Below are 27,418 nucleotides of genomic sequence, written 5' to 3'. Positions count from 1 at the left end.
AAAAAACTTGAATTTAATATTCTATGGAGTCCGGTTCACGGTGTGAATAGGTAATGTTTTCACGGCGTGACAGCCTAAGGTTTCACGCTAGAAAAAGAAAACCGAATTTAATATTCTGTGGAGTCCGGTTCACGACGTGAAAAGGTAACGTTTTCACATTGTGAAAACCTAAGGTTTCACACGAAAAAAAAACCAAATTTAATATTCCTTGTACAGTTCACGGCGTGAAAAGGTAACATTTCCACGGCTTGAAAACCTTCGGTTTCACGCGAAAAAAATCAAATTTAATATTCCATAGAGTCCGATTTACGACGTGAAAAGGTAATGTTTTCACGACGTGAAAACCTAAGGTTTCACGTGAAAAAAATCAAAATAAATAAAATTCGTGAAGTCCCTTGATGTGAAAAGAAGTCTGTGTCGACACCAAAAAAAAGACTCTGGAAAACACTCCTTTTTGGAGGGCCGTAACTCCTAAACCGTATATCCAATGAAGGCGATGTAGGGCTCATCGAAAAGCTGACATCGAGATCTTTGACTTTGGACCGGTCGTCTGAAGTCAAAATCATCCATTTTTTGCCTTCAACCAACAGTCTCGAAATTCAACCCAAAAATCGAGGCAACATACCCAAACCACGAAAAATCGCAAAAAACAACGCAAAAATGACGAGATAAATCATATTTGGGCTACTTTTTTAGAATCTAAACGACAAAATCACGGACGACTCAAGAAAACAAAGTTGTAGTATTCCATAAATATTAAAACTCCCTCATACATAGATTTTAAAAATTCCTTTTGGAATACCCTAAACTCAAGAAAACAAAGTTGTAGTATTCCAAAAATACTAAAACTCCCTCATACATAGATTTTAAAAATTCCTTTTGGAATACCCTAAAAAACGTGCTGCAAAACGCGAAAACAATTTTCAGCAAAATTTGCATCTTGAGACAATGATGGAAAATAGGGTTTAGGAGCTCCTCTTCCATCTAGAAAGTTCCTAGCATATGCTTTTTTTGGAAAAATATCTCTAAGAGATCGTTCAAGTACGTATAGCTTCTAAGCTAATTAGGGAGAACACACACCTATTTGATCCTACAAAGAGTAAGCCAAGCCTCTTGAGGCTGTAAAACGGGTTGTAGGAAAGTATAGAAAGAAAAAAAAACTGACATTGCTCATTAAGAAGCATTTAGGCACTCTGACATTGCCACACAATAGAGGGATCGCCAGGGATCACACAAGGCTTGAACCCATTGGCTGACATCTTCGAGGCATTGAGATCTATGCCACAAATTCACCTCCCAATGCCATTGGTGGCCATGCTTATATTAAGCATGTCATTAGGTTTTATACCCCCTATGACTTTGATCCATCTGGGCTTTGGTCCATTGCTTAACATTCCCACAAGTCCTATAAGTACCAACCCTTTCCTGGATACCCACACTTTGGACATACTAACTAGTCTAAGAAGGGGGGTGGCCCAAGGATTCACTGAGTCTCTTCCAACAAGAGCACTCACATACGGCCTTAGTGACTTATACAAAAATACGATCGTTCAAATTTCTAAAAAGATGGGCAAATCCGACGGAACAATAGACCCTGTTCAATTCATTCAAATGTTTGAACAGAGATGTGAAGCCTTTGAAAATCCCAACTGCCCCACTAAGATACATGCATTGAACTTATACTTAGAGGAAAAAGCTAGTGGATGGTTCATTGCATCATTGATGCCAGCGATCAAGGCCAACTTTAAAATCTTGAAATCAGCCTTTATACATGGCTTTTCCAGACAAGGTGATCGGTGGAATGCAGTAACAAAACTTTGAAATCAGCCTTTATACATGGCTTGTCCAGACAAGGTGATCGGTGGAGTGCAGTAACAAAACTCTATTCAATTGAGCGTCAATCAAATGAATCCATTAGAGATTTTATCCTTAGGATAAAACTCTTGGACTCGCATTGTGAGTCATGGGAAAAATTAAATGATGTTCAATTGAAGAGATGTTTCATGATGGGTTTGAAGAATAACAATTTACAAAACTTGATCATTGTATCCAATCCGAAAACATTCGATCAATGTTACAAAGAAGCAATATGTTTAGATGACAACATGCTAGAAGATGATCATGGTACGAGGTGTTCCTCATCTAAGCCCAGTGAACCAATGGCAAAAGACAGATCAACCTTATGTTGAGTGCAATCACTACTACGACCATCCCAATCCTCATTGTGCATACAAGGCACATGTTCTTCTATACTGCATATATTGTAAAACCTTTGACCATGATACCAAAAAAATGTCCTAATTCATCCTAATGTACACAAAACCTCCATCTCCCGTGCACCAAACTGAAACAGTCCAAAGGGTAGAAATTGCTCATGAGGAGGAAGCACTTAATCGAACACTTTAGTGTTTCTATTGTCGTGGACCTTATAAGGTGGCAGAGTACACAGTTTGGACTGCCAAACGAACGGAATCGCTAAAACAGGTCGTTTGAGAATATCCACCTCTAATCCTCTAACTTTCTTCTCCGGAGCATCCGAAACTTCATGCAAAATATCAAGTTTTATGGTAGAGTTGATGTTTTGCATCAACTTTGATATAAAACATCGAGTTGTGTGGAAAAGTTGATGTTTAACATCAATTAGATGCAAAACATCAACTTTTGCATCGAGTTGATGTAAAACATCAACTTTCTCATAAAACTCAATGTTTTTCATCAAAGTTGATGCAAAACATCAAGTTTTATGAAATAGTTGATGTTTTACATCGAGTTGATGCAAAACATCAACTTTTTCACAAAACTCAATGTCTCATGCACTCACAAGTTATGTATTGGTAAATAGTAAACATAATTGCTATGTATGTAGGTACATATCCTTAAAGGAGATAGATCCTACATCCATTGAGATGGCTCGTCTCAATGCTATTGAGGCAGTGTGTATGATCGAGGAATAACTTTCCTAGAACAATTCTCACTAGCCAATTGCATCTTGTGGTGCATTTGGTTGATGAAGTGGCATTGTTCATGTTCGATGGATGTTTTAAAAGGTTCAGGAAAACCTTGAAGAACTTTGTGAGACAAAAAGCAAGGCCAGAGGAAAGCATGGCAAAGGGATGGTTGATGCAAGAGTCTTTTATGTATATCTCAAAACATCTATCCAGCAGAGATCCTTCCATGCCATGATTATAGAGCAATGAGGAGGATGGCCGACTAATCACTAATGTGCCTTAGGAAAAAGAAAGGCAACGAAGATTAGATGAAGCATTATGCTGCGCAAGGTGAATTAATTCTACATTCTAATTAGTCCCATCATGGAGAAAGGGATTGGGAGATACAAGGATGCAATCAATAGACGAAAGGATAAGAAAAGAGCTTTCGGAAGAGAAAATATACGCTTGCCATTCCCGCCTAACTTGGAACCTCTACCAAATGTGATCAATATAGAATGGCTTCCTATGGCAATATGGATGGCATCGCAAAAGGGAGAGATGATCACAAGAGAAGGGCATGACCCTTAAGTAAGTATATTCTTCATCTCTATCTCACGTATATACCTTGTTTAATGCACTATATATACTAAATCTCATGCTTTTGTTTAATGTTAGTACAAACTATATAATGCAATATGGTCAAAGGGAAGACACTTTCGCACGGAGTGTGTGGATTCTAAAAGAAACACATTTGATTGTGGTGTGATGGCAACTTTTGAGCAAGAAAGTCGAGCTAGTAGACATGATACCAATGTCATAGAGGACAATCTTGAGTATTGTGGAACTATTCAGGATACTCTTGAGGTTGGATTTAGAGCATTTAGTCTATTCATCTTTGATGTCAAATGGTTCAAGGTGATATATAGAGGTTCTCAAGCATTCATGAGTGAAGAAACATCCAAATGGGTTATTCCAAATTGATTCCACCAAGTTTTGGGACAATGAGAAAGATACCTTCGTACTACCTCAACACTATTAACAAGTTAGTAACCCAACCAATCCCAAATTAAATCTTGATATAGTATAATAAAAGTGTAACCCCTTTGCTTTGTTATATTAGGTTGTGCTTCACGCTGATCGAATTGATTCAAAGTGGTGGAATATTATACAAGTTTCCCCTCGTTTAAAACATATCTTTCAAGATCAAGATGTGGAGGCCGAATCTCTAAATGAGGTGCAAGTACTACCTCAAATCGGCTCATTAGAAGAAGACGATGAAGAAAACATTTTGGACAGGGCCGATGAAGAGCATGAGGAACATTAATCAACAGACGATAATGAGTCACCTATATCAATCATGACAATGCTTCATTGGATCATGATAATGATAATGATAATTATATTGATAAAGAACCCCATCTTTTCATTGAGCTTCCATTAGATATAGACATTGATGAAGCAATACATATGGATTTATTACAAGATAGGATAGATTCATGATCTTAACATTGTTTTGCTTCTCAAAAGTTTTCAACTATCTTTTTTTTTTCTCAAAACATGGCTCCAAGGGTTTTAATGGATGATTTTTTTAAAATATATATCATTTTTTGTGTGCATGTGACATGTATTTTCAGAATTGAGCATCCAATAACTCTCTGGAATTTCATGTGCAGTGAAAATAGGAGCATAATTTTGCTGCTATCTTCTCTATTTAATAGCGAAATCATAGTATAGCAGCGAAATTTTGCTGCTATAAACGTTGTGGAGCAGCGAAATTTTGCTGCTCTAGAAGCACTGCGGAGCAGCGAACGGAATCCCCGACATCTTGAAAAAAAAGCGTTGCTGAAACGCTGCTAGAAAACGCTATTGAGCTTTAACATAATTGGTTATATCGAATGGTTCTTCGGGATCCTACAAGATAAGCTTTACACTAGGTTCCACTGGTGTAGAGATTGGTTTGTAACTTTCCATACTAAATCTTTTTAGCAGTGCCTTGATGTACTTGGACTGCTTAATAACTATATCATCATCTTGTTGATAAACTTCATACCCTAGGAGTAGTGTAAAAGACCAGGATCTAACATCTCAAAATTTAAGTCAAGGTTAGCCTTGAAAGCTGTAATCAAATCCTTATTGGTTCATGGTTTTTCGTGTCCTGATGATAAGCTTCTGATGATTTTTTGCTTGATTAATCTTTCTTAATTTCATGCTAACCTACCTATCTACTGTATTGCAAGAAAAACAATATAAATCAAACAGAAAGTTGACCTAAGATCTAGGTTTATCCCAAACATTTTCTACAAAAATATAAAAATCTTAGATTTGCAACTATTGTATGTAATGTAACTGTGCATTTTAAATGAATCTAAGAACAAATAAAATAAAAGAAAGAAAGAGATTCGCATTATCATATCTACGAGAAATAAGAAAAAAGTATTAAACTTTTTCTTTTCTTTTTCTCTTCTTCTTCTTCTTCACACCTTTTCAATCGTATGCAGGAAGTGAACGCGTCACTCACAAAACTGTGCTATGGAATGATCCAAAAAACAAATCAAGAAGCAAAACTATAGAAGCACAATGGTGCTCCTTCATAAAAGGAACACCAAAAATGTCATGGCTTGTTGCGCTCTCTCGTAGAAACACATTCACAAGGGAAAACACGAACAAGACTCAACATGTAGTGGGAGCTGCCAATATGCTACATGCTACAATGGATACAACCCTCTATTCTTTCGGAGAGCTCTACATCATCGTACTCCTCTCGATCCGTTGCCACAATGAGTTAGTTATAGTCCACTGGGGATAGCCATAACCTCTCTCACACCTATGAGCTACATAAGCATGAGAATAGAGAATAGAGTAGAGAAGAAAGAGAAAGACTCAATTGTACAATGGAAGAGTGTATTATATTATGAGAGAAACTGACTTATATCCAATGCCATAAGTGTTCACACTTAAAGTGTGGTCGCTCGAGCATCCAAAACTCGCTAGCGATCTATTCCTTATACAATATTTAATCTCATAATATATGCAAGAAGTACATTCACAAGAAATTCATCCTAGCTTGCTACCATGTCGTCTGACAATCACAACACATGTCCAAGTTGTAGACTTGGATCATGTTGCCTTATCGCTTGATTGTACATTCTTTTTGTGTGTCTGTCTTTTCTCTTTGATATATAATATTAGCAATGAATATTGTTAATCCTTGAGAAATGGGTTAAGACTTGTTTCTATTTCTCCTAGAAACACATTCATAAGAGAAAACAAGAACAAGACTCAATATGTCATGGAAGCTTACGAATGTGTCGTAACCTATTTTTTGTCACACCGACTCGGTTGTAATCCATTGGATTGCCACACACTTCTCTCTCTCACACCTATGATAACTACACAAACATAAGGATAGAGTAGAGAAGGTTTTTAAAAAAAGAATGAAAGAGAATATTGTATAATGAGAGAAACTGGCTTATATCCAAAGCCATAAGTGTTCACATACTTAAATTGTGGTCGACCGGCCATCCAAGGCTCATAAGTGGCCTATTACTTATACAATACTTAATCTCATAATGTATGAAATCTACATCTTGGATGAGTGTCATAATAGTTCGACAAAATACAATACTTAATCTCATATGAAATTCATCTTAACTTGCTACTACATGCTCTTGGAACAAGAATCGCCATAAGTATTTCGTCGAACTATTATGACACTCATCCAAGAAGTAGATTTGGACACCGTTGCTTCATAGCTTAATCGTATATCCTTTTGGTGTGCCCATCTTTGCTCTTTGATATAGAATATTAGTGGTGACAACAATTAATGAGTTGTGATCCATATTCTCGTCTCTTCTAGAAACACATTTACATGAGAAAGCAAGAACAAGACTCAACACAACGTGGAAGCTTACCAATGTCCGCGATGGATGCAAATCTCTTCTTTCACAAAGCTCTACATTGTCGTACAACTCTCAATCCGTTGTTACACATGCTCAATTATAGTCTACTAGATAGCCACACACTCTCACATCTATGGTAACTATACAAGCATAAACATAGAGAAGAGAAGCAAGTGCAAGACTCAATTGCACAATAAGAGTGTTGTATCATAAGAGAAACTAACTTATATCCAAGACTGGAAGTGTTTTCACACTTCAATTGTGGATGACCAACGCTCATAAAGGGTATGTTATTTATACAATACTTAATCTCATAATACATGAGTGAAGTACATTCACAAGGGATTCATTCTAGCTTACTACCGCATGCTTATGGATCGAGAATCACCCTAAGTAACCCATTATGGGTGTCCATCCAAATTGTAGATTTAGACATCATTGCTTCGTAACTTGATTGTACATCCATTTAGTGTGTTCATCTTTACTCTTTGCTGCCGTCTTTACTCTTTGTTGCAGAATATTAGTGGGTGACTAATATTAATAAAAGAATGTGTTAACAGCAACTTACCAAGACAAGACATTCACGTATGTCCTAATACCAAACTAGTGTTAAAATTCATGGCTAGAACAATTTCATCTTCAAACTCGTTTCAAGCTATTGCTTTGTCAAGAACCTTCCAATTAAAGATCCTCAGTCTTCAACTCATTTGAGTAGCTAACATAGTGGTTCTTTCACAAACACGTGCAGACTATATAACTCAATCAATGATTTTAAAAAAAGCGAGCAAAAAGGTAGCAAAATGCCCAAAAAACCCTGCTACTGGACTTTCTAGATGAATGTAACAATTCTTCCATCACATTAGCCTAGCTTAGTTTTCCAGCCAATGCAAAATAATGCATTATTTCAGCTGATTGCCTACCAGAGAGAACATTAGGAAAACGACAACCACAACGCATAGATCCAATCTGTAGCAACCCCCCTATCCCACATCCACGTTATCCTAGCTCAGTTCACCAATGCAACATGATGCATCATTGCAGCTGATAACATAGCTTCAGAGTATGTATAACATAGAAGATAGAACTTACTGGCAAATGCAGACCACCATGACCAGTTAGGTTTAGAGAATAATGAACAAGGCTGCAAGTCAAAGTGAATTAATAACAACCCACATGTTTAAAATTCCAAAACAAAGGCAACCTGGGTTTACATAGAGGTCCACAGCGAACTTGTCAAATCCATTCAGAGGACTGCAGTATATTGCCTGTGTAAGCATTACCCACTAAATTATACAGCCCTGTAAGGGCCAAGAAAATCAGCTTTTGTACCACTGAAAAGCTTTACAATATGCCCAACCAAATCAGACATCCTATAATCAAAGGCCAAGAAACTTCGCTTTTGTACCACTCGAAAAGCTTTACAATATACACACCCCAACTGGACTACCAGCATAAGTTCTTACAGCCATTATCTAGTCAAGAATTCCAAGTGCTAAGCCCAATTATTAGCCCATAAATTCAACTCTTTACTGCAATGTGCGAACTCAGTGATTACCTGCAACTCAGTCTGTCGGTACCCTCTATCAACCTAATGCATATGCCATCTTTGTCGCCAGAGTGGGACCCACAACTTGAGAGTACTTACGCAGATCGTATACCAGTGCATCTATGTACTTTTGTGGCACTGCCGTCCATGCTTGCAAATGCTTCAAAACAAGAAATCCTGTTCAGTTAGAAAGCCTTAGAGATGTCTGATTGAGATTGAAAACTGTGAGGATTGACACAAAAGCAAAGGGTTATCCCCTGTAGCCTGAGATTTGATGCAGTCCTTTCAGAAGAATACCTTAAATTGCAGGTACCGATTGCCTAGCTTCAGCAAGATGTTGCTTACGTCTTCCGATTCTTTACTGCTACTAGCTGCCCCGCCATTCTGTGATGATACGTCAACCAATTTTTGACTCACCTCCATATCTATGAGCTCATCATTAGCTCCATTATCTTCCATAGCAGCAGACAAATCATCTTCCATGGAGATCTCTTTAGAAAATCTCTGCATTGTAGTAACATCTAAGCAATCTGAGAGGCAGACAAACGGTTGTTTGTTGAGAAGAGGCTGGGCCACATCAAACGGTACCCACCTGCATCAATTCAACTAGGTAAGCCTGCTTTCACCATCCCTTACAATGCACATGCACACACACAGGAATGTGTTTTATTGTATCCAGGTTACACTATCTCATCTGTAACATGAAATCATTATTCTTAGGCCATCAGCTTTAGTTTAGGTGAGACTTACTGGAACCTCACAGGACACAGAAGCTCTGATGGACGATAAGCCCCTTTATAGCGCATTTTGGGACACGAATGTATGTAGTACCCGAGGTAGTAATATTCCAAACTTGGACAAAATGTGTGCGCCTTTTTCACCCACTCAATCTCTTGCAAAGCAGAGTATTTTCCAAGGGACAAGAAAGCCAGGTCTGGATCCCAAAACAAGTACTTACTTGACAGACAAGATGGTAGAATGTCCACCACACCAACAGCGACAAGGCGCCCATCGATCAAGTACTGTTGATGGAAGGATCCAAAACCACAGAACGTAGTTCCAGCTTTGGAGGGTGGTACAAATGTCAGTGGAGAATTGACTAGAAACCTCACATATGAGCTCTCTTTGACATCCTCTGGCTTGTCATGGTGAACAGCTATCTGATACCTTTTGTACAAAGCAAACTCTTCTGGATCAAAGGCTGACCTCCTCATGCGGACTTCAAGAACACGTTTTGGTTGTATGCACCCAGATCGAGGAGATAAAGCAGGTACCCTTTTGATTGAATTGCTGTTCAATAGATCAACATCACCATCCACGCTCTTGCTGGGACAAGCATCTACTGTCTTCCAAGAATCATGATTTGTGAGAACAAAGTTGAGGTGACCCTTGCAGGCTTCAACTTCAAAGCCATGCATCCCAACCTTGTTCTGCAACTTGGAAGCAAATAATTCAGCCAGCATAACTGGAATTGTCTCTCTGATACCACTACCCTGGCCTCTGTAACCTTGTTGGAAAGTTTTGGTATGTACGTTGAGACCTTTGTACTTTGATAGTGCAGCAGCACATAGGAAGGAAACATTACAAGTATAAAGGACTTCCCCAGATGAAGTCTTTATCCGTTTTCTCATGGATGGATTAACTCTTTGCAAAGCTACTTTTGGAACCTCTAAATCAGCAGGATATTCGCCAGACAAAGAGCAAGATTTGATTGCAACTTCAACTGCATTACAGAGATCTCTTGCCGTGTCATCTGTATCCACAGGTTTCCCTTTTGACCAAGATGTTGCACACATTCCTTCACAATCCATATCAGTGTGATTGATTTCTCGAGGTCTATTTGACATGGAAACATCATCACCCTCAATCCCTGTGTTTATCTGTCTGCCAAGCACCTCCATATCTCCTTCCATCTCAGAAGTAGGACCATTGTAAGTTCCATCTAGATACCTGCAGTACAGTGAGAATCTTCAAATTATGAGGGGAAAACATGCAGAAAAATTTTCTCTGCTATCACCTCCACTTCCATACTCACGTACAAACTTCACACAAAGTGCATTCCATGTTCTCAGGTTCACTCTTACCCCTCCCCCCCAATCCCCAACCCATGCACACAAACCTCTGCATCCGGCGCATTACACGACTTTGTTCCTTCGATATGCAGAATGAATCCACTTTGAGCCTTATTGTGTATGCTGGGCAGCAGGTTTTCTCCATCTCAGGCCTGTACAAGAACACACCAGATCTTCTCCAACCGCGATCTAGAAGATCTGAAGAAGAATCGTATAGAGAAGCTTAGTGTGGCTACAATTTACTTCAAAAACATCAACCATGCGTTATTCCGAACCAAAATGAAATTCTGAGTTATACTGCCCTGAAAAGTACCACCTTGATAATCGTACACTGACAAAGAGTGAGCCCATAGTCCTGCCAACAATCACGCAGATATCATGTCTTTCCATCTAGAAGCTCATACTAGCACATTCCTATCAAAAATAAAAACATTCTTCGTTACATGTTACAAACACCTCTCAGGGATGCTCTAGCATAAACTCCACACATTGTACCCTTTTGGTCTCATTGGCATTTTCCCGCTCCTAAAGTCATTAGTAAATCAGACAGTGGAAGCAATAAACACTGTAGTATAAAAGAATCCTTAGATGAAACTAGTGTGTGGTGTGGAGGCGGCAGCAGGGAGACAGCACAATATGCATTTGAGAATACATGCAATCAGCCTGAGACCAGGATCTGGCCCTCAAATGATATGTTATATTGAGTATATCCTTCCAGGCGAGCAGGAGCCCCAGCCCCATGCCCCCCCCCCAACTTTTCCCCTGCCCCGCAGTTGCGCACCTGCCTCCCGCTCCTTCAACCCCTCCTCTGACTGTACCGCGCCTTCGCCCTTCTCCCTCTTTTCCTTTGCCATCTCTTTCGTGCTGCCCTCCACCCCTTCTAGCTGCACCACCTCGTGCATCCTGCCACCTCCTTCAACTCCTGCCTTCTGCTGTTTCTCCCATCCAATCAGCCGCTTCACCCATCCAGCCGGGCCCTGCTCCCCCCCCCCCCCCCCCCCCCTCTGCCGCTTCTGCTCCTTTGCCACCTTTCCGCCGTTCCTCAGCCGCCACCACCACTCCTCGCCCCTTGTCTGCTGTAAAGATATGGAAAAGAAAGCCACACGAACCTTCTTGCTACAGAAACGACACTAACTCCAAAACAAAGGCTGGAGTAAAATAGATAAATGCATGCTCCAAAGGAAAGGAAAAGGTAGCAGAAACACAAGCACCCATTCTGAACAAAGGAATGGAATCATAAGAACCTACTACAATTTCTATGAACATCCTAATAAATCGTATAGAGGAAGAGCTATGGGGTGTGGAGAACCTACTACAATTTCTATATGAACATCCTAATAAATCATATAGAGGAAGAGCTATGGGGTGTGGAGACCTGCTACAATGTCTATGGACATCCTAATACACTAAATGGCGGAAGAGACATAGGGTGGACAACCTGCTACAATCTCTATGGACATCCTAATACATTGGATGGAAGAAGAGCTACCCCACCCCCCCACCCAGTCATCACCGAGATCCCTACTTCCCGTACATGGTCTTGGTCAGGTGTGCAAATCCCGAACATGGAGCAATGCCAGTCCGTATTGTGAGTCACCCTCTGGAATGATGACAGGTTGTAGCTAGATGTAAGGGCACTAGGGAGAATGTAGCTGCATGTAGAGCTGCATGGCTCTAGGTAGATTTCATGGTGCCTCAATACGTGGCACCGTGTTTACCCCGGTAGCCGGTCATCAGGCTTTGGGACTTAGAAATTTTTTGAAGTCCTAGTGCCATGTCCAAACATTGGTCCGTGCAAAATGTTACGAACATATATACAGACACATGTCTAGACATCACATGTATAGACATGTGGGAGGTGGGATTCGAACCCAGTACCTCCCTCATCCCAAGCACATGCCTTACCAACTCCACTATGGCACAACCGTGACCAACCCATGTTTGCGCATGTATATAGCCCGGTGTTTATACATAGGCGCCTACACCCGCGGGCGGGGCCAGCTACTGGCTGTGGGCCCAGTCAAATGGGGTGCCATGTATTGAGGCACCCCAAAATCTACCTAAAACCGAGCTGCATAAAGTGCATGGGTTTACCCATGCTGCCCCACACTTGGGCCACCGAGGGCAGCCCATGGGTCATGACATTGGCCCACAAGAGTGTTAGCACATTCATCCCCAGTTTCTGCCCATTTCTGGTGTCCTTTTGGTCCCTTTTGCATGGCCCTTGATTGTGGGCTGGCCACCCCTATTTTACATATTTTTCTGGGATTTTTCCCAGCCCGTATGGTTTTTTCCCAGTCGGCCAGCTACTGATGTCCAGTCGGCTAGCATATGTAGCTCCAGTCGGCCAGCATTCCCCACCTATAAATAGGTGGGCTGGCCTCTCATTCTTGTATCTTGCCTAGTCTATCTTTTGCTCCCTCACTTATGAGACTGCTTGTGTCTCTTGCTTGGGACTGTATTGCTTTAGTATATTCAGAATAGTTGCTCCATATCTCTGTCTCTCTTGCACTCTCTGTTCAACACACTCTAGTGCTCTTTTACTTCCGCTCTGTACACTCTTTCATGGTATCATCGCTCCCGGTTCAGCAATCCCATCTGCTGCCCCAGATTTAGCTGTATTTACAGCCCCTTAACCTCTCCGTTTTTCTCAGATTTGCAGCCTTCTTCTTGCTGTGTTTTCTGGACAGCTTCTTCTGGTTGGTTCTCCTTCAGTTTGCCTTCATCGCTTGCAGCCAGAAGGTAACTTTTTCATCAACGTTTCATTCCTACTTGGAGTTTGGATCTAGGCGGCTTGTTTTTTCAGGACAGCAGCCCCTCTTTGGCTGTGTTTTCCTCTCCGGTTGACATTCCCTTGTGCAGAGGGGGATTGTGGTGGTTCGGGCTTTGGTGGCACCCTTGGCACCTGTGGAGGACACTTCTTCTTCTGAGATTGAGCCCAAGCTTTTGTGATGGCTACTCCGACTACTCTTCATATGTTCTCTGAGTCTACAAAGTTGGATGGTTCCAACTACACCTTATGGAAGGTGAAGGTGAAATCGGCCTTGCGTGGCGTGGATCTCTGGGATTGGCTTATTACACCGGCCAATGCCACCCCTCCCACCCTTGCTTCCGGTGGTGTGACTCAGGCACAGATTGATATTTGGCAGACAAATGATCGTCGTGTTTTCTCCTTTCTGATGTTGAACTGTCAGGATTCTGTTCTCTCTCATGTGTGTACAGCCGATGCTGCACATGAAGTTTGGAAGGCTTTTGCGGATCTCTACGAGATTAAGTCTCCGGGTCAGATTTTGGCGTTGGAAAAGCAACTTATGAACTTATCAGTTTCCGCCTTTCCATCTTTATCTGCTTTCATCTCGAAGATGAAAGATCTCCGGGACGAGCTTGCTATTTGTGGCAAGGACATCTCTACAAAGGACATGGCTATTCGGCTTCTCTCCAAGCTTCCAGAGAGTTTGATGCATATTTTCAGTCTCTTGTGTCTTCTCCTCGTCCTGTTCCTCCGTTATGCAGATTGAGTCTCGCTTTGAGGAGCGGACTGGCACCTCTGGTGGCCCTGATGGAGCTTTGGCAGCGCGAGATAAAGGGAAGAATCAACAAAAGAAAGGGAAAGGGGGTTCTGACAAGAACTCCAAGGATACCAACAAGGATAAAGACAACAACAAATCTTCTAAAAACAAGGACATTGAATGTCATTATTGTGGCAAGAAGGGTCTGAATCGCCCCAATGTCACAAGAAGAAGCGGGATGAAGCAGCAAAGAACTCTTCCTCTACAGCCGTGTCTCAGACCAAGAAGAATGACGGCACTCTTCTATTAGCAGGTACTCGTCGTATACTTGCTCTTGTGACTTCTCAGTCATCACGGTCGTGGATTGTGGATAGCCGTGCTACCGCTCACATGACAGCCCATCGAGATTGGTTCAAGGACTTCACTGCTAGGTCAGGCGACATGGCACCATCCCCATCTTCCGCTCTTCCGAGGACAAGTCATACTTCTCTGACGTTCTGTACATTCCAAATTTGGCTTTTAACCTTTTGTCAGTGAGTGCTCTTACATCTCAGGGTGCGGAGGTGATCTTCTCTCGTTATGAGATTACCATTCGTGATAAGGTGACTGGTAGCATCTTGGCTCAGGGAGTCCAAGATAGTGGTCTGTACAAGTTGACCGCTTTGCTTTTTTCTGGTGCTTCTGCTGCTCTTTGGCATAATCTGTTTGGCCATTTGAGCTATCAGCTTCTACAGCAAGCTTCAAAGGATGGGTTGGTTGAGGGTTTACCGACCATCAAGGCTCCATCTTCTACTTGTTCCTCTTGTTTACAAGGGAAGCAACACTGAGCCGCCTTTCCTCCGAAGGAGGCGACACACAGATCTTCGACATCACTTGCTCTTGTTGACTTATGTGGTCCTATGAGTACCGCGTCTTTGAGTAAGGCGTTGTACATGCTCGTGATGGTGGATTACTTTTCCAGATATACTTGGGTATTCTTTCTGAAGACCAAGGATGAGGCTTTTCAGTACTATTGTGATTGGAGAGTTGAGGTGGAAAAAGAGACCGATTGCTCGGTCAAGGCTCTCAGGACCGACGGAGGGGGTGAGTTTACATCCCAGGAGTTTCAGCAATATTGCAAGACCCATGGCATTCGAGACAACTTACTACAGCATATACTCCATCACAGAATGGAGTTGCAGAGAGGAAGAATAGGACCATTATGGAGATGGCCTGTGCTATGCTTGAGCATTCTTCATTACCTCAACGTTTCTGGGCTGAGGCGGCTTCCACTGCTGTCTACATTCAGAACAGGTCTCCTACTGCTGCTCTTCCAGATAAAACTCCATATGAGGCTTTCCATGCTAAGAAGCCCTCCGTTGTTCATTACCAGATATTTGGTTGTTCGGCGTATGTTCGAAGTCTCCACGCATGACTTTTCTCGGATATAGCACTGTGTCCAAGGCATATCGTCTTTATGATCCTCGGGCCGGCAAAGTTGTAATGAGACATGATGTGGTGTTCGACGAGACTCCTACATCTTCAGAGGGGGGTGGTGAGCTTCTTCTTCCTCCACCTCCGTCTCCACCGCCGCCGCCGCCTCCTCCTCCTCCTCTGTTACACCTCCAGCTATGGATTCTCAGTCAAATGATGATGACTCTGCTCCTCCTCCAGCGAGTTCGAGCAGATCTGCGCCTGGATGATACTATCAGACAGTTCGTGATTCTGGGTTACGTGAGCTTCCTTCTGCTCCTCCGCTTGGTTCTCTCCGTCATTCTTCCAAAGTTACAGGGAAACAAATTCATGAGAGCAACATGTTTGTTAATTATGCTCTTATGTCCTCTATCATTAATGGTCCTTCTGATCCCACTTCTGTGGACGAGGCTCTTTCACATGAGCCTTGGCGTCATGCTATGCAGGTAGAGCTGGATGCTATCGAACGGAATGGCACTTGGATTTTGGTGCCTAGGCCACTACAGCGTAAGGTGATTGGTGTGCACTGGATCTTCAAATCAAAGTTCCGAGCTGATGGCAGCTTGGACAAGCACAAGGCAAGGTTGGTTGCCAAGGGTTACGCTCAGCGCCTTGGAGTCGACTTCGATGAGACCTTCGCTCCGACGGCCTGGATGACTACCATTCGCACCGTTCTTTCTCTTGCAGGACATTTTAGATGGCCCGTTTTCCAGATGGACGTCAAGTCGGCTTTCCTAAATGGAGAGCTTACACAGGAGGTTTATGTTGATCAGCCGCCGAGATTTGTTGTATCATTCAGAAGCTCGACCTGCGCCGTTCTCGTGCAGATTCAAACCTTTATATCCTCCTTGAGAGGGGGTTGATTGTTATCATTGTGGTCTATGTTGATGACCTCATCTTTACAGGTTCTTATTATGTGAGGATCCGTTCTGTCATGGATGCTTTGGAGACAGAGTTTGAGATGACGGATCTTAGCCTTTTGCATTATTTTCTCGACTTTGAGATTTGGCAGACCTCGAAGGGCATTTTCTTCTCTCAGCAAAAGTACACACCGGAGATTCTTGACAGATTTCAGATGACTGGATGCAGACCAGTATCTTCTCCTATGGATACTAGTGAGAAGCTTTCTCTACTTGATGCTTCTCCAGGGATTGATCAAGGACAGTATCGAGTTCTCTTCGATTGTTTGGTTTGGTTGACCTACTCCCAATTGGACATATGTTTCGCAGTTAGTTTATTGAGTTCTTTCTCATCCAAACCCCGTCAGCAGCATTGGCGGTGTGCTCTCAGAGTTCTTCGGTACTTGCGTGGCACTCCGGACTTTGGCATCTTCTATGGCCAAGGATGCACTCTTGTTGGATGGTCTGATTCATATTGGGCTGGAGATCCAGATACTCACGTTCGACCACTGGTTGTGTTTTTACACTCGGGTTTGGACTCTGGAGCCATTTCATGGAGCAGTAAAAAGCAGCCTACTATGGCGCTTTCCTCTATAGAGGCGGAGTACCGTGCGGTTTGTTATGCTGCATGTGAGGCGATTTGGTTGCAGAGATTATTGGAGAAGCTTGGCTGTCCTCCTACAGGATCTAATCTTCTTTGGTGTGACAATCAGAGTTGCATCGCCATCGCCAAGAACCCTGTGTTTCATGCTCATACGACACACATTGAAGTCATAGCATGCACATTTTGATGACTTGGTACAATGCTATCACGAACAAAAACCAAGTACGCAGAAAGACTCTTTTTCATTGCTTTATTAATCTGGATGTGAGGTACAAGTGGGATGGAGTCCCTTCTTTGCCAGCATCAATGAAATGCATGCGGCCTCTATGCATAAAAGAAATCATGTTGGTCTTGTACTCTTTGCGGGGCTCAAGCCTATGATGCCATGGCTTGCCCAGCAATACATCACATCCATTTAGTGGTGCAACTAAGAAATGCTCATTATCAAGGTAGCCCTGGATATGTATACGCAACTTCCCTATCAATGGGGTAACCTGCACCTCTTTACCAACAAAGGCAGCTTCTGCTTCAATCTGAGGTCCCATGTTCTCAACCTCAATACCCAAGGCAGCTGTCATTTGTATAGAGATGAAGTTATCGGTTGCACAATTATCAAACATGAATAAGGCGGGCTGATCCTTGATTTGACCCCAAGCTTTGCATACCATCCGCTCTTTTGCATTATGTTTTGTGTTTCCCTGCATATCGGGAACTGCATGAACATTAGCCTTGGTTTGCTTATCCTCATGCTTTGGTTTGCGGTCAGGGCATTGTCGAAACATGTGCTCTTTGCTGCCACAAGAAAAATATTTTCCCTCCTTGGCATATTGCTCCCTTTGCTCGGGGGTCAAGCCAAATTTGTTCTTCTTTGGCCCTTGATCTTTAGATGAGGTATTTTCAGCTTTACCTCCCTTCTGGATCTCCCGGAAGTTCTTTTTAGGTGGCTGTCCACCTTTTTGCAGATTTGGGACAGCCTTGTCTTTGCCCTTTGAACCGCCTTGATCTTGCTTAATTTTGAGCACCAATTGCTCCGTAGCAAGAGCAGAGGCTGTAAGCTGTTGCAAAGTATGTTTTGGGTGCAATTCATTGCCCGAACGATAAGCTGGTTGCAATCCGGAGCGAAACTTCCTCTTTCTTTCATCCTCAGTGATTTGCATAAAAGGAGTTACCTCAAGCAACACTTTCCAAAACTTGTTGACATACTGTTGCACACTTTCATTATCTCTTTGCTCAAGTCTATCCACTTCTGGGTGAGAGTTTGCTCTGTCAGAATATGCAACGGAAATGATAACCAAACTTGGGTAGACAAGAGCAGGTAGACTGCAGAAAATAATCAGCACAAGAAACACAAAGAGATAGGTGTGTAAACTCTTCTCTATACACAAGATCCCGGAAAAACTGAATGAGAAAGTGGTGGGGGCTGAGGGGCTATATATACAACTCCTAGAGGGCAGTCCGGCAGCAGCAGATAGTGCCCACGACTAGAGAAAATCCCACGATTGCATAAATGCAGTCGGTCAGCAATATGATGCCCACGCCTGATCAAAACAAGTCGGCCAGCAGCCCTGAAGCCCACGACTGATGTAGATCCAGTCGGCCAGCAATAGGGTGCTCCTCGCATCATCTCGCAGCCCTCCCACCACTAGGGAAAATGGGAAAAAATAGGGAAAAAATACGGGGAGTGTGGAAAAATGATATACGGGCGGGCACACCCACAACAGAGGCCCTGGTGTATACAAATAGACAGGAGATGACTTCTAACACCCCCTCTCAGCTCCTGGCTGTGAAACCAACCCAAGGGAGCTGGAGTGCCGCCTGAGCGTAGCCTGAGGTAGAAACTTCGTGAAGAGCTCCGCCGCATTGTCCTCCGTCGAACAATAAAGTAGCAAGATGTCACCCGCCAAGATCTTCTCACGTACAAAGTGATACAGTATCTCTATATGCTTGGTCCGAGCATGGAAAACCGGGTTCCGAGCAATAGCTATACAACTCTGGTTATCACACTGGATGACTGTGGGCTCCCTCTGTGGAAACCCAATCTCGCCTAGCAGCCTCCGCAGCCATACAACCTCACAAGCAGCACCACAAGCAGCCCGATACTCTGCCTCTGTCGAAGAAAGGGCAATAGTTGGCTGCCTCTTGCTGCTCCAAGAAACTGCTCCTGAGCCGAGGGTAAAACTGTATCCTGAAGTAGATCTCCTCGTGTCTGGATCTCCTCCCCAATCTGAGTCACTCCATCCTTGGAGCTTGACTCCATTCCCTCCTGTGTAAAAGAGTCTCAGATCCTTCGTACTCTGCAGATATCGCAAGATACGCAATCCTGCGTCCCAATGAGACTTCAATGGCGTCTGCATAAAAGAGCTCAACAGCCCCACGGAGAAGCTCAAGTCCAATCTGGTGTTCCGCAACCAGATCAATGAACCAACCAACTTCCGGTACTGCGAGGCATCAACTGGCTCACAAGGATCTGTAACGGTTAACTTTGTGTTCGGGTCCATCGGCGAAGTTATAGGCTTGCAGTTCTCCATCCCAAAGGCCTCAAGCAACTCATGAACATACCACTGCTGAGAGACGAAAAACCCCCTCTGGGTCTGCCAGATCTCCAATCCCAAGAAGAAGTGGAGTAAGCCTAAGTCGGTCATCTCAAACTCCTTTGACAAGGCAGCCTTCGTCACTCCAATGTGCTCCACATGACCGCCGGTGAGAATGAGATCATCCACATAAAGAATGATGAGTGTGACCATGCCGCGTTCCCGAAAGAGATACAGGTTCGGATCTGCAACCGATCTCTGAAATCCAGTCCGAATAAAGAAGGAATCAATCTTCTGATTCCAAGCCCTGGGAGCTTGCTTAAGACCATACAAGGCCTTACGTAACCTGTAAACCATCCCTTCCGATCCTGGAACAATAAAGCCGGGAGGCTGCTCAACTTACACCTCCTCCTGCAGGTCACCATTAAGGAACGCAAATTTTACATCCATCTGGTACACGGGCCACCTCTGAGAAGAAGCAAGGGCAAGAACAGTCCGAATCGTGGTCATCCGTGCGGTCGGTGCAAAGGTATCCTCGTAGTCGATGCCTGGCCGCTGAGCATAACCTTTAGCCACAAGCCTGGCTTTGTGTTTGTCCACCGACCCATCAGACGCGTACTTGGTCTTAAAGACCCATTTGACACCAATTGTCCACCGACCCATCAGACGCGTACTTGGTCTTAAAGACCCATTTGACTGACCGCTTCAACGGCTTCGGTACCAACTCCCAAGTGTTGTTCTTCTCGATGGCATCAAGTTCCACCTGCATGGCTTTCCTCCAAGTATCCTGTGAAAGGGCTTCCTTTACGGAAGTGGGCTCTTTATCCCGCATGATACGAGACATCAAAGCATAGTTCACCTGAAGAAGCTCCGCCGTGTTGCTTTTATCTCGGACTCGATGTGATCTTCGAGGGCCGTCCTCTGTGGTCCACTCGGAGGGTAGCTCCGTGACACCTGACTCCCGAAGGGTGTCTAACAACCACCTAGGTACTCGAACAGATCGTGGAGCCTCCTGTGGTCGCGGGGGCTCAACTCCAGCTAGGGGCTCAACCTCCTGTGATGACTGAGGTGGATCAACTGGAGTAGTAGACTGGGAATCATCATTGGACTCCTCTGGATCTCCAAGAAGTGGCGGCTCATCGACAGTGGATGCTGGAACATGCTCGTCAAAGAACACATCCCGGCTGACAACAATCTCGTTCCTCTCTGGATCATACAACCTGTATCCCTTGGAAAGAGAGTTATACCTCACAAATACCAGCTTGCGGGACTTGGAGTCAAGCTTCCCCCTCTGCTTCTTCGGAATATGTACATACGCGTCACTCCCAAAGACACGGAAGTGCGAGACATCGGGTTTCCTGCCAAAATATGCCTGAAATGGAGTCATATGGGGTACAGAAGTCGTTGGAGAGCGGTTAATGGTATGGACAGCCGTTGCCACAGCCTCACGATGCTCCAGCATGGTCCTCGCCATCTCCACCACAGTCCTGTTCTTACGTTCAACAACTCCATTCTCCGAAGGCGATCCGGTATTGGCCAAATCCCTCTTGATGCCATGATCTGCACAAAACCGGAAAAATACAGTCGAGGAGAATTCACCTCCTTTGTCAGCCCTGAGAGTCTTGACCTGAAATCCAGACTCTTTCTCCACCATCACGTGCCAATCCTTGAACCGAGCAAAAGCCTGGTCCTTCTGGGAAAGAAAGTAGACCCACATGAATCTCGTGCAATCATCAAGAAGCAGCATGAAGTAGAGAGATCCTCCCAAGGATGGTATCTGCTGTGGTCCACACAAGTCAGTGTGAATCAACTCCAATGGTTTCGAAGCCCACCTGGAAGCCTGCTTCGGAAAGGATTCCCTGTGCTGCTTACCACGTATGCAAGAACTGCAACGTCCTTGCCTATTACCAACATCTCGCAAGCCAACCACCATCTGGTCCCGGAAGGCGCGCCGCAAAGCATCCACATTTAAGTGGCCAAAACGGAAGTGCCACAAATCTCCGACCTGAGAGCCTGTCTCACTGAGGAGAGTGCAGAGAGCCTGTAGATGCCATTCTCCACATGGCCTTCCCAAACAACTTTACCTGTCTCACGGTCCCTTAGAGCAACTGAATGCTCCTCAAATTCCACCCGAAAGCCAGTCTTGCATACCTCATGCACTGACAAAAGATGAAAACCCAGAGCAGGGACATAAAGAACACGGGAAGCATGCTTGCCCCCTTGCCGTCGGGAATAATCTCCATCCGGCCCTCACTATGTATCGGAATAGTGGAGTTATCGCCAATAAAGATACGACCTGACTGCCGTTTCAGATCCAGAAAGAAGTCACGGGATGAAGTCATGTGCCTGGAAGCACCACTGTCGAGAATCCATTCCCGGGTATCCTTCGCGGTGAAGCCAACTGCCTCCTTGCTCGAAGATGATGAAGCATCAGAGTCCACCATCTCTAAGTGCACAAATGCCGGAGTCTTCGCAGCTGAGGCTGAGGAATCAGCACTCTTCCCTGTCCGCTTAGGGCACTTCCTCCAGTAGTGGCCTTTCTCGCCACAATCATTACAAGATCTTTCGGCCTTCAGCTTCTCTCGTTCTGGATCTGGCTTCTTCTCAGAAGACTTCTCCGGTGAAGCCTTCCCTTTGCCCTTGTTGGTATTACGGCCTTTCGACCGTTGGCCAGTTAAGGCCTCCGAACCTCCGCCGTGAGGAGGGTTCGTGAAACGTTCCTCCTGGTCCAAGACCATTGGCACAAGCTCCTCCCAAGTAATGGTGCTGAGCCTGCCACTCGTGATCAACGAGGAATAGAAAGCAGAATACTGACCAGGCAAGTGGGAAAGTAAAGTGATGGCCATATCTTCGGATGATATCTCTTTCCCAGCTTGAAGGACTTCCTGCTGAAGGGCCTGCAGCTTGTTAATGTGTTCCCGCATCGTCGAAGACTTTGCAGGGTTCATAACCCGCATCTGCACTTCCAAGGATATCCGTTTCATGGGTGACACCCTGTTATACAAAGAAGCCAAGTGCTCCCATATGCCTCTCGCCAGCGTCATGTGCTTCACATGGTTGATTACCTGTGGTGGTGTGCAATTGAGGAAAATAAACGACCGGACCCTGGCGTTGACACGATCCCACATGTGTGCCTGTGCCTCTCGGTCCTTCCTCGTCGATAATAACTCCCCTTCCTCAGCTTCCGGCCGTGGCACCCCTATGATAATAAAATCAGCAAGGTCATATGACTCCAGAACCGACTCCATCATGACCTTCCAGATGCCGTAATTGGACCCGTCCAACTGACGATCCACTGGGAACGTGGGGAGAGTCAGAATCTTCACGTGCTTCTCGGCCATCTCTAATAAATCTGCCACCGCGGAGAGTAACCTGAAAGGGTGGGTGGGTGGGAAAAAAATCTGAAAATCTGCAAGTGGCTGTCCAGCACCTTTGCCCGCCTTCCTCTTGCACCTTCTCTTCCCGTTCAGCCCGAAACAGTCCACCAATCAGCAACCTGTTGCTCCCCCTCTTGCTCAGTAAAACGCCCAAGATCTCCTAGAGCCTAGGGCTCTGATACCATGTCAGAATATGCAGCGGAAATGATAACCAAACTTGGGTAGACAAGAGCAAGTAGACTGCAGAAAATAATCAGCACAAGAAACACAGAGAGATAGGTGTGTAAACTCTTCTCTATACACAAGATCCCGGAAAAACTGAATGAGAAAGTGGTGGGGGCTGAGGGGCTATATATACAACTCCTAGAGGGCAGTCGGCCAGCAGCAAATAGTGCCCACGACTGGAGAAAATCCCACGACTGCATAAATGCAGTCGTCCAGCAATCTGATGCCCACGCCTGATCAAAACAAGTCGGCCAGCAGCCCTGAAGCCCACGACTGATGTAGATCCAGTCAGCCAGCAATAGGGTGCTCCTGGCATCATCTGGCAGCCCTCCCACCACTAGGAAAAATGGGAAAAAATAGGGAAAAAATACGGGGAGTGTGGAAAAATGATATACGTGCGGGCACACCCACAACAGAGGCCCTGGTGTATACAAATAGACAGGAGATGACTTCTAACATGCTCCGCATTTGGTGGCAAGAACTGAGCATAAAATCTGTCCTTAAACACTTTCCAGGTGCAAATGGGGTCTTTGGTGATCTTTTCAGTGATCCACCAATGAGCAGCGGTCCCCTTCAAGAACATGCTAGCATGGCATACTTTAGACTTCTCAGTGAAGTCCTCATCGCTAAACGCAATGTCAAACTGTGCCACAAATGCTAACACTTTGGAAGCATCATGCTCTCCATGAAAAACATCAAACTTAACGGACTTGTCACCTGCTTTAAATTCCTTGAGCTTTCTGGCATGAGGCTCATGGTCCTCTCTTTTTCTTTTCCCTTTATCCAACGGGGCCCACCTATCTACATGGGCTCCATGGGCCATCATGGAAGTTTCATGAAGCACGGTGGCATGTGCTCCACGAACTTGAGAATCAGATGCATGTGACCTTCCTGCTGCATAAGGCAATGTCTCTCCATGAGACAACTCAGTAGGCAAAGCACTTCTAGTGGCAGACCTGTCACCCCTTCCTTGGGATACATGTCTTGAATGCATGTGACCATCATGCCCTCCATGAGCACTAGCATACATATACCTGTCAGCCTTTGTGTCTTGTGGAGAAGATGCATATATGACCTCAACCTTTGAGATGCGGGATCTCCATGCTTCAAGCAAGATGGATTTTTGAATTCAAGCTCTCCATCTTCCCCCTCTTTGATGTTACTTTTGCGGAGGAGGTAGGAAAGTGCCAACTCCCTTGGCTTCTTGCCCACTTCCCGTGCCATGGACTCAAAAGTCACGTCTACCATTGCATCGGCTTTCCTTGCTTCAGTGGCACTTTGCACATGGGGATCTTCATGCAAAAATTTCAGCTCTTGCTCTTTTGCCTGCAAAAGCTTTCTCATATGCTCCAATTCAGCCCTCATTGCATCAGGTTCTTCTTCTTGCATGACTGTCTTTCCTCGAGACAGTTGTCCCCTTGAATCACTATCATTTACCCTCTCAAGGAGCTTGTGCCTTCCTTGTAAAGCATCAGAACCACGCGAGGCACTTGATGGGCCCCTCGAATTAGGCACTTCCAAAGGGTTGCCTTGGCTGTCCATTGTGTTAAAAGTGCTAGAAGTGGGGTGTCCAATACACAGGTTCATTTCCCCACTAAGAAGAGGGAAATAACCGTGCTCTAATACCAATGAAACCGATCCCGTCAAATGGGAATAGACTCCGTTGGACACCCACACGCGTAATAGCACCACTTAAATATCACAAATTGAATGAACAACTTAATAACTAGTGAAAATCGAAATGAAATGAAATGTTGATCAATGGACACCAGCACTGGGGCCGGAACGGGCCGACCTCCCCCTCAATATATGATATATTATTGGGAGTATTTAAAAGATACAATGCTCCATGGGTTCAAAGAACCAGATGATGTCCATGTACAACTGAGATGAATACAGTACCAAACAAGAGACTCGAAGTAGACGTTCGAAGAAGAGCAATCCACTTGTGTAGTTTAGTCTCTACGGTCCTATGCCTTCACTGGAATCCGCGGAGAGCGCCCCACTGGTGTTCCAGGACCTCGCACAAACAGGCGCTCCCGTACTAACGCCTGGCTCTCCCGATCTCGGCACCCATGGACCGTGGTTCTCCAGAAGCTTGGACTACCCGGCACCGAACGGGTGTTAGCATTAGAGAGTAACCTTTATCAGATTTACATCAAAGTCCTTTACTTAAATCTCAATCCACTTACCTGTAGCCCGCTAGTGGAAGACAATTACCCGATGCATCTAGGTGCAACTACTAGAGATGGACACCAAGGCGTAGCAGCCTACTGGAAAGAGGGAAGAGTACGCAGCCGCCTGGAGGTTTGAGTGCAGCCGCTTGGAGGTTTGAGTGCAGCCGCCTGTGTAGAGAGAGAACAAGCGCCTGTGGAGAGGAGCGCAGCCACCTGCTGAAATAGGGCGCAGCCGCCTGTCGAGGAGGAGCAGGAGCAGTCGCCTGTGTAGAAAGCGTAGCCGCCTGAAGAGGGGAGGCACAGAGCCGCCTGTGTAGAAAGCGTAGCCGCCTGAAGAGGGGAGGCGCAGAGCCGCCTGTAGCCACCTATGGAAGGGAGGCGCAACCCCACGCAGCCGCCTGTAGAGGGGAGCGCAGCCCCACGCAGCCGCTTATAGAAGAGGGCGCAACCGCCTGAGGGAGGCGCAGCCGCCTGGGAGGGCAGAAGTAGCCAGGCTGCAGCCGCCTATGGGGTGGCGCAGCCGCCTGTAGAGTGGGCAGTCTCTTGTGGAGAGAGAGCAGCCGCCCGTGGAGAGAAGCGCAGCCTCCTGCAAAGGAAGGACGCAGCCGCCAGTAGTCGCCTGCAAAGTGGAGAGAACGATGATAGGATGGTCGCCTGCACAGTCCTCCCCTAGCTGGCGAGATGGTCGCTTCTTTGTAGGTGTTGGAGAGAGAGCACACGACCACAGCTGGCCGGCCCCTCTAGTTTGCATGGAGGCGGCCAGTTCCAAGGTGGGGTGTGGGTACGTGGCCATGCACCCACCCCCACACATAAAGGGTTCCTTTTACCCTTCATGATTAAACATGCATAAGAAGGATCCACTCCGCTCTCGCAGGTCAAATGACACCATGTCCAATGACGCAAGGCAAAACCACACCCGAAACAGAAATACAAACACCACCTTTGTTACTAATGGCTGGCGACCAAAAGGTGTGTCCTGAAAGAAGCTTGCCTGATCCACGCTGGCTAGCATCCAATTTATGCTCTTGCAAGAGCAATACATCCATAGGTCCACCTGTAATTGCACTATGAAGCTGAGTCTTGACAATCTGTTTCCACTGACGTGGAAAAAAACCCCCAAGACCGTGAATGTTCCATGAGACAATCCTCATAAGGACTCAAAGTAGGAATGACTAGATCTCGTGGTCAACGAAGGACCCCCTTTAGAGATGGAGGTACGTCTCGCATAGGAAGGAAGGAAAAATCTGACAATGAAAACCTTAACTCTCGTTCCCACTCTAGGGAAAAGTGAGGGTTGGTCCTCAAAACTGGAGAGTACCATGATAATGCGATTGCTGCGTCATCCTCGAGGGTGCAATCATCCTGTATCTATAGACTATAATGCTACATCCTCTTGTGAGGGATCCAAATCTTGTGCTTGCAGAGCCTCATCCTCCAAAGAAGGATTCATATCTTTTGAGGCAAGAGCTGCAAAAGGGTTGGGTACCTCTAAAACCTGGCCAAAAGATGCCCCTATGGAAGCTTAAAAGCTTCCAATAAGACCGAGGAAGAGGAGGGAACCGCAATGAGACCGGGTAAGCCGTTGATCCTCCACCCCATGGATCAAAGCCCATGTGGTACTGAAAGAAGAAAATCTTTCTAGGGCCTAGAGGAAAGGGGTTGCCAGCCAACACCTGAGAAGCAGCTTCCGGAGAAAGAAAGTCCACTTGGAAGACACCTCAACCAAGCAGACGTGTATCCTGGAAGTGCACAATCAGCTCCGAAGGGAGAGCAGTGAGTTGCCAGAAGCCATTCACGGGCTTGCGAGTGAGGGGTGGGAGCCAGAAACTGTCGCAACAAGGGTGGTATGGACCACAATGTCAATGTCGTGTTTGAGAGAAATGAGCTGGTCTTGTGAAAAATTGATGATTCTCTTGGCCTGTGGGGGTGAGGAAGAATTGGTTGTGGGGCGGAAGCCATAAGACCAATCAACGGTGGGTGGTCGACTCGAATCCAAGTAGAAACCGCTGCTGAAAGGAAAAGCAGATGTCACGATTGTGACGTATTTATGTATCAAATTCTCTCTTCATTGCTGATGTACCCTTTCGTCTAAGGTCATGTCCTTTCGTCAAAGGACATGCCTCTTCAAATGTGTCTCTTCATCTCTTATATAAGAGACCTATTGTACTCAGTTTAATAACAACAAGTCAATTCAATC

The 27,418-nt window shown here is 45.0% G+C and overlaps 1 protein-coding gene across 2 annotated transcripts in view; it reads right to left on the bottom strand.

Moving 5' to 3' along the window:
• Positions 1–7,975: 7,975 nt before the first annotated feature.
• Positions 7,976–27,418, bottom strand: part of LOC147637727 (arginyl-tRNA--protein transferase 2-like) — a 39,169-nt gene continuing 19,726 nt past the window's right edge. Inside the window, exons 3-7 of one of the 2 annotated variants that reach the window (XM_086799561.1) lie at positions 10,764–10,802; positions 10,495–10,645; positions 9,126–10,325; positions 8,673–8,967; positions 7,976–8,552 (exon numbers count right to left, since the gene is read on the bottom strand). In XM_086799561.1, the coding sequence (XP_086655687.1) occupies positions 8,538–8,552; positions 8,673–8,967; positions 9,126–10,325; positions 10,495–10,645; positions 10,764–10,802 (1,700 nt within the window). In that variant the 3' untranslated portion in view covers positions 7,976–8,537. The remainder of the gene's footprint in view (positions 8,553–8,672; positions 8,968–9,125; positions 10,326–10,494; positions 10,646–10,763; positions 10,803–27,418) is intronic. The other variant, XM_086799560.1, reaches the window with a different exon arrangement.

The sequence above is a fragment of the Cibotium barometz genome, chromosome 6 (assembly GCF_041138505.1).
Source record: "Cibotium barometz isolate CiBa-2024 chromosome 6, ASM4113850v1, whole genome shotgun sequence".
Lineage (NCBI taxonomy): Eukaryota > Viridiplantae > Streptophyta > Polypodiopsida > Cyatheales > Cibotiaceae > Cibotium > Cibotium barometz.
The sequence above is the reverse complement of the archived record's forward strand: the minus strand, read 5'-3'. Positions and strand labels throughout refer to the sequence as shown.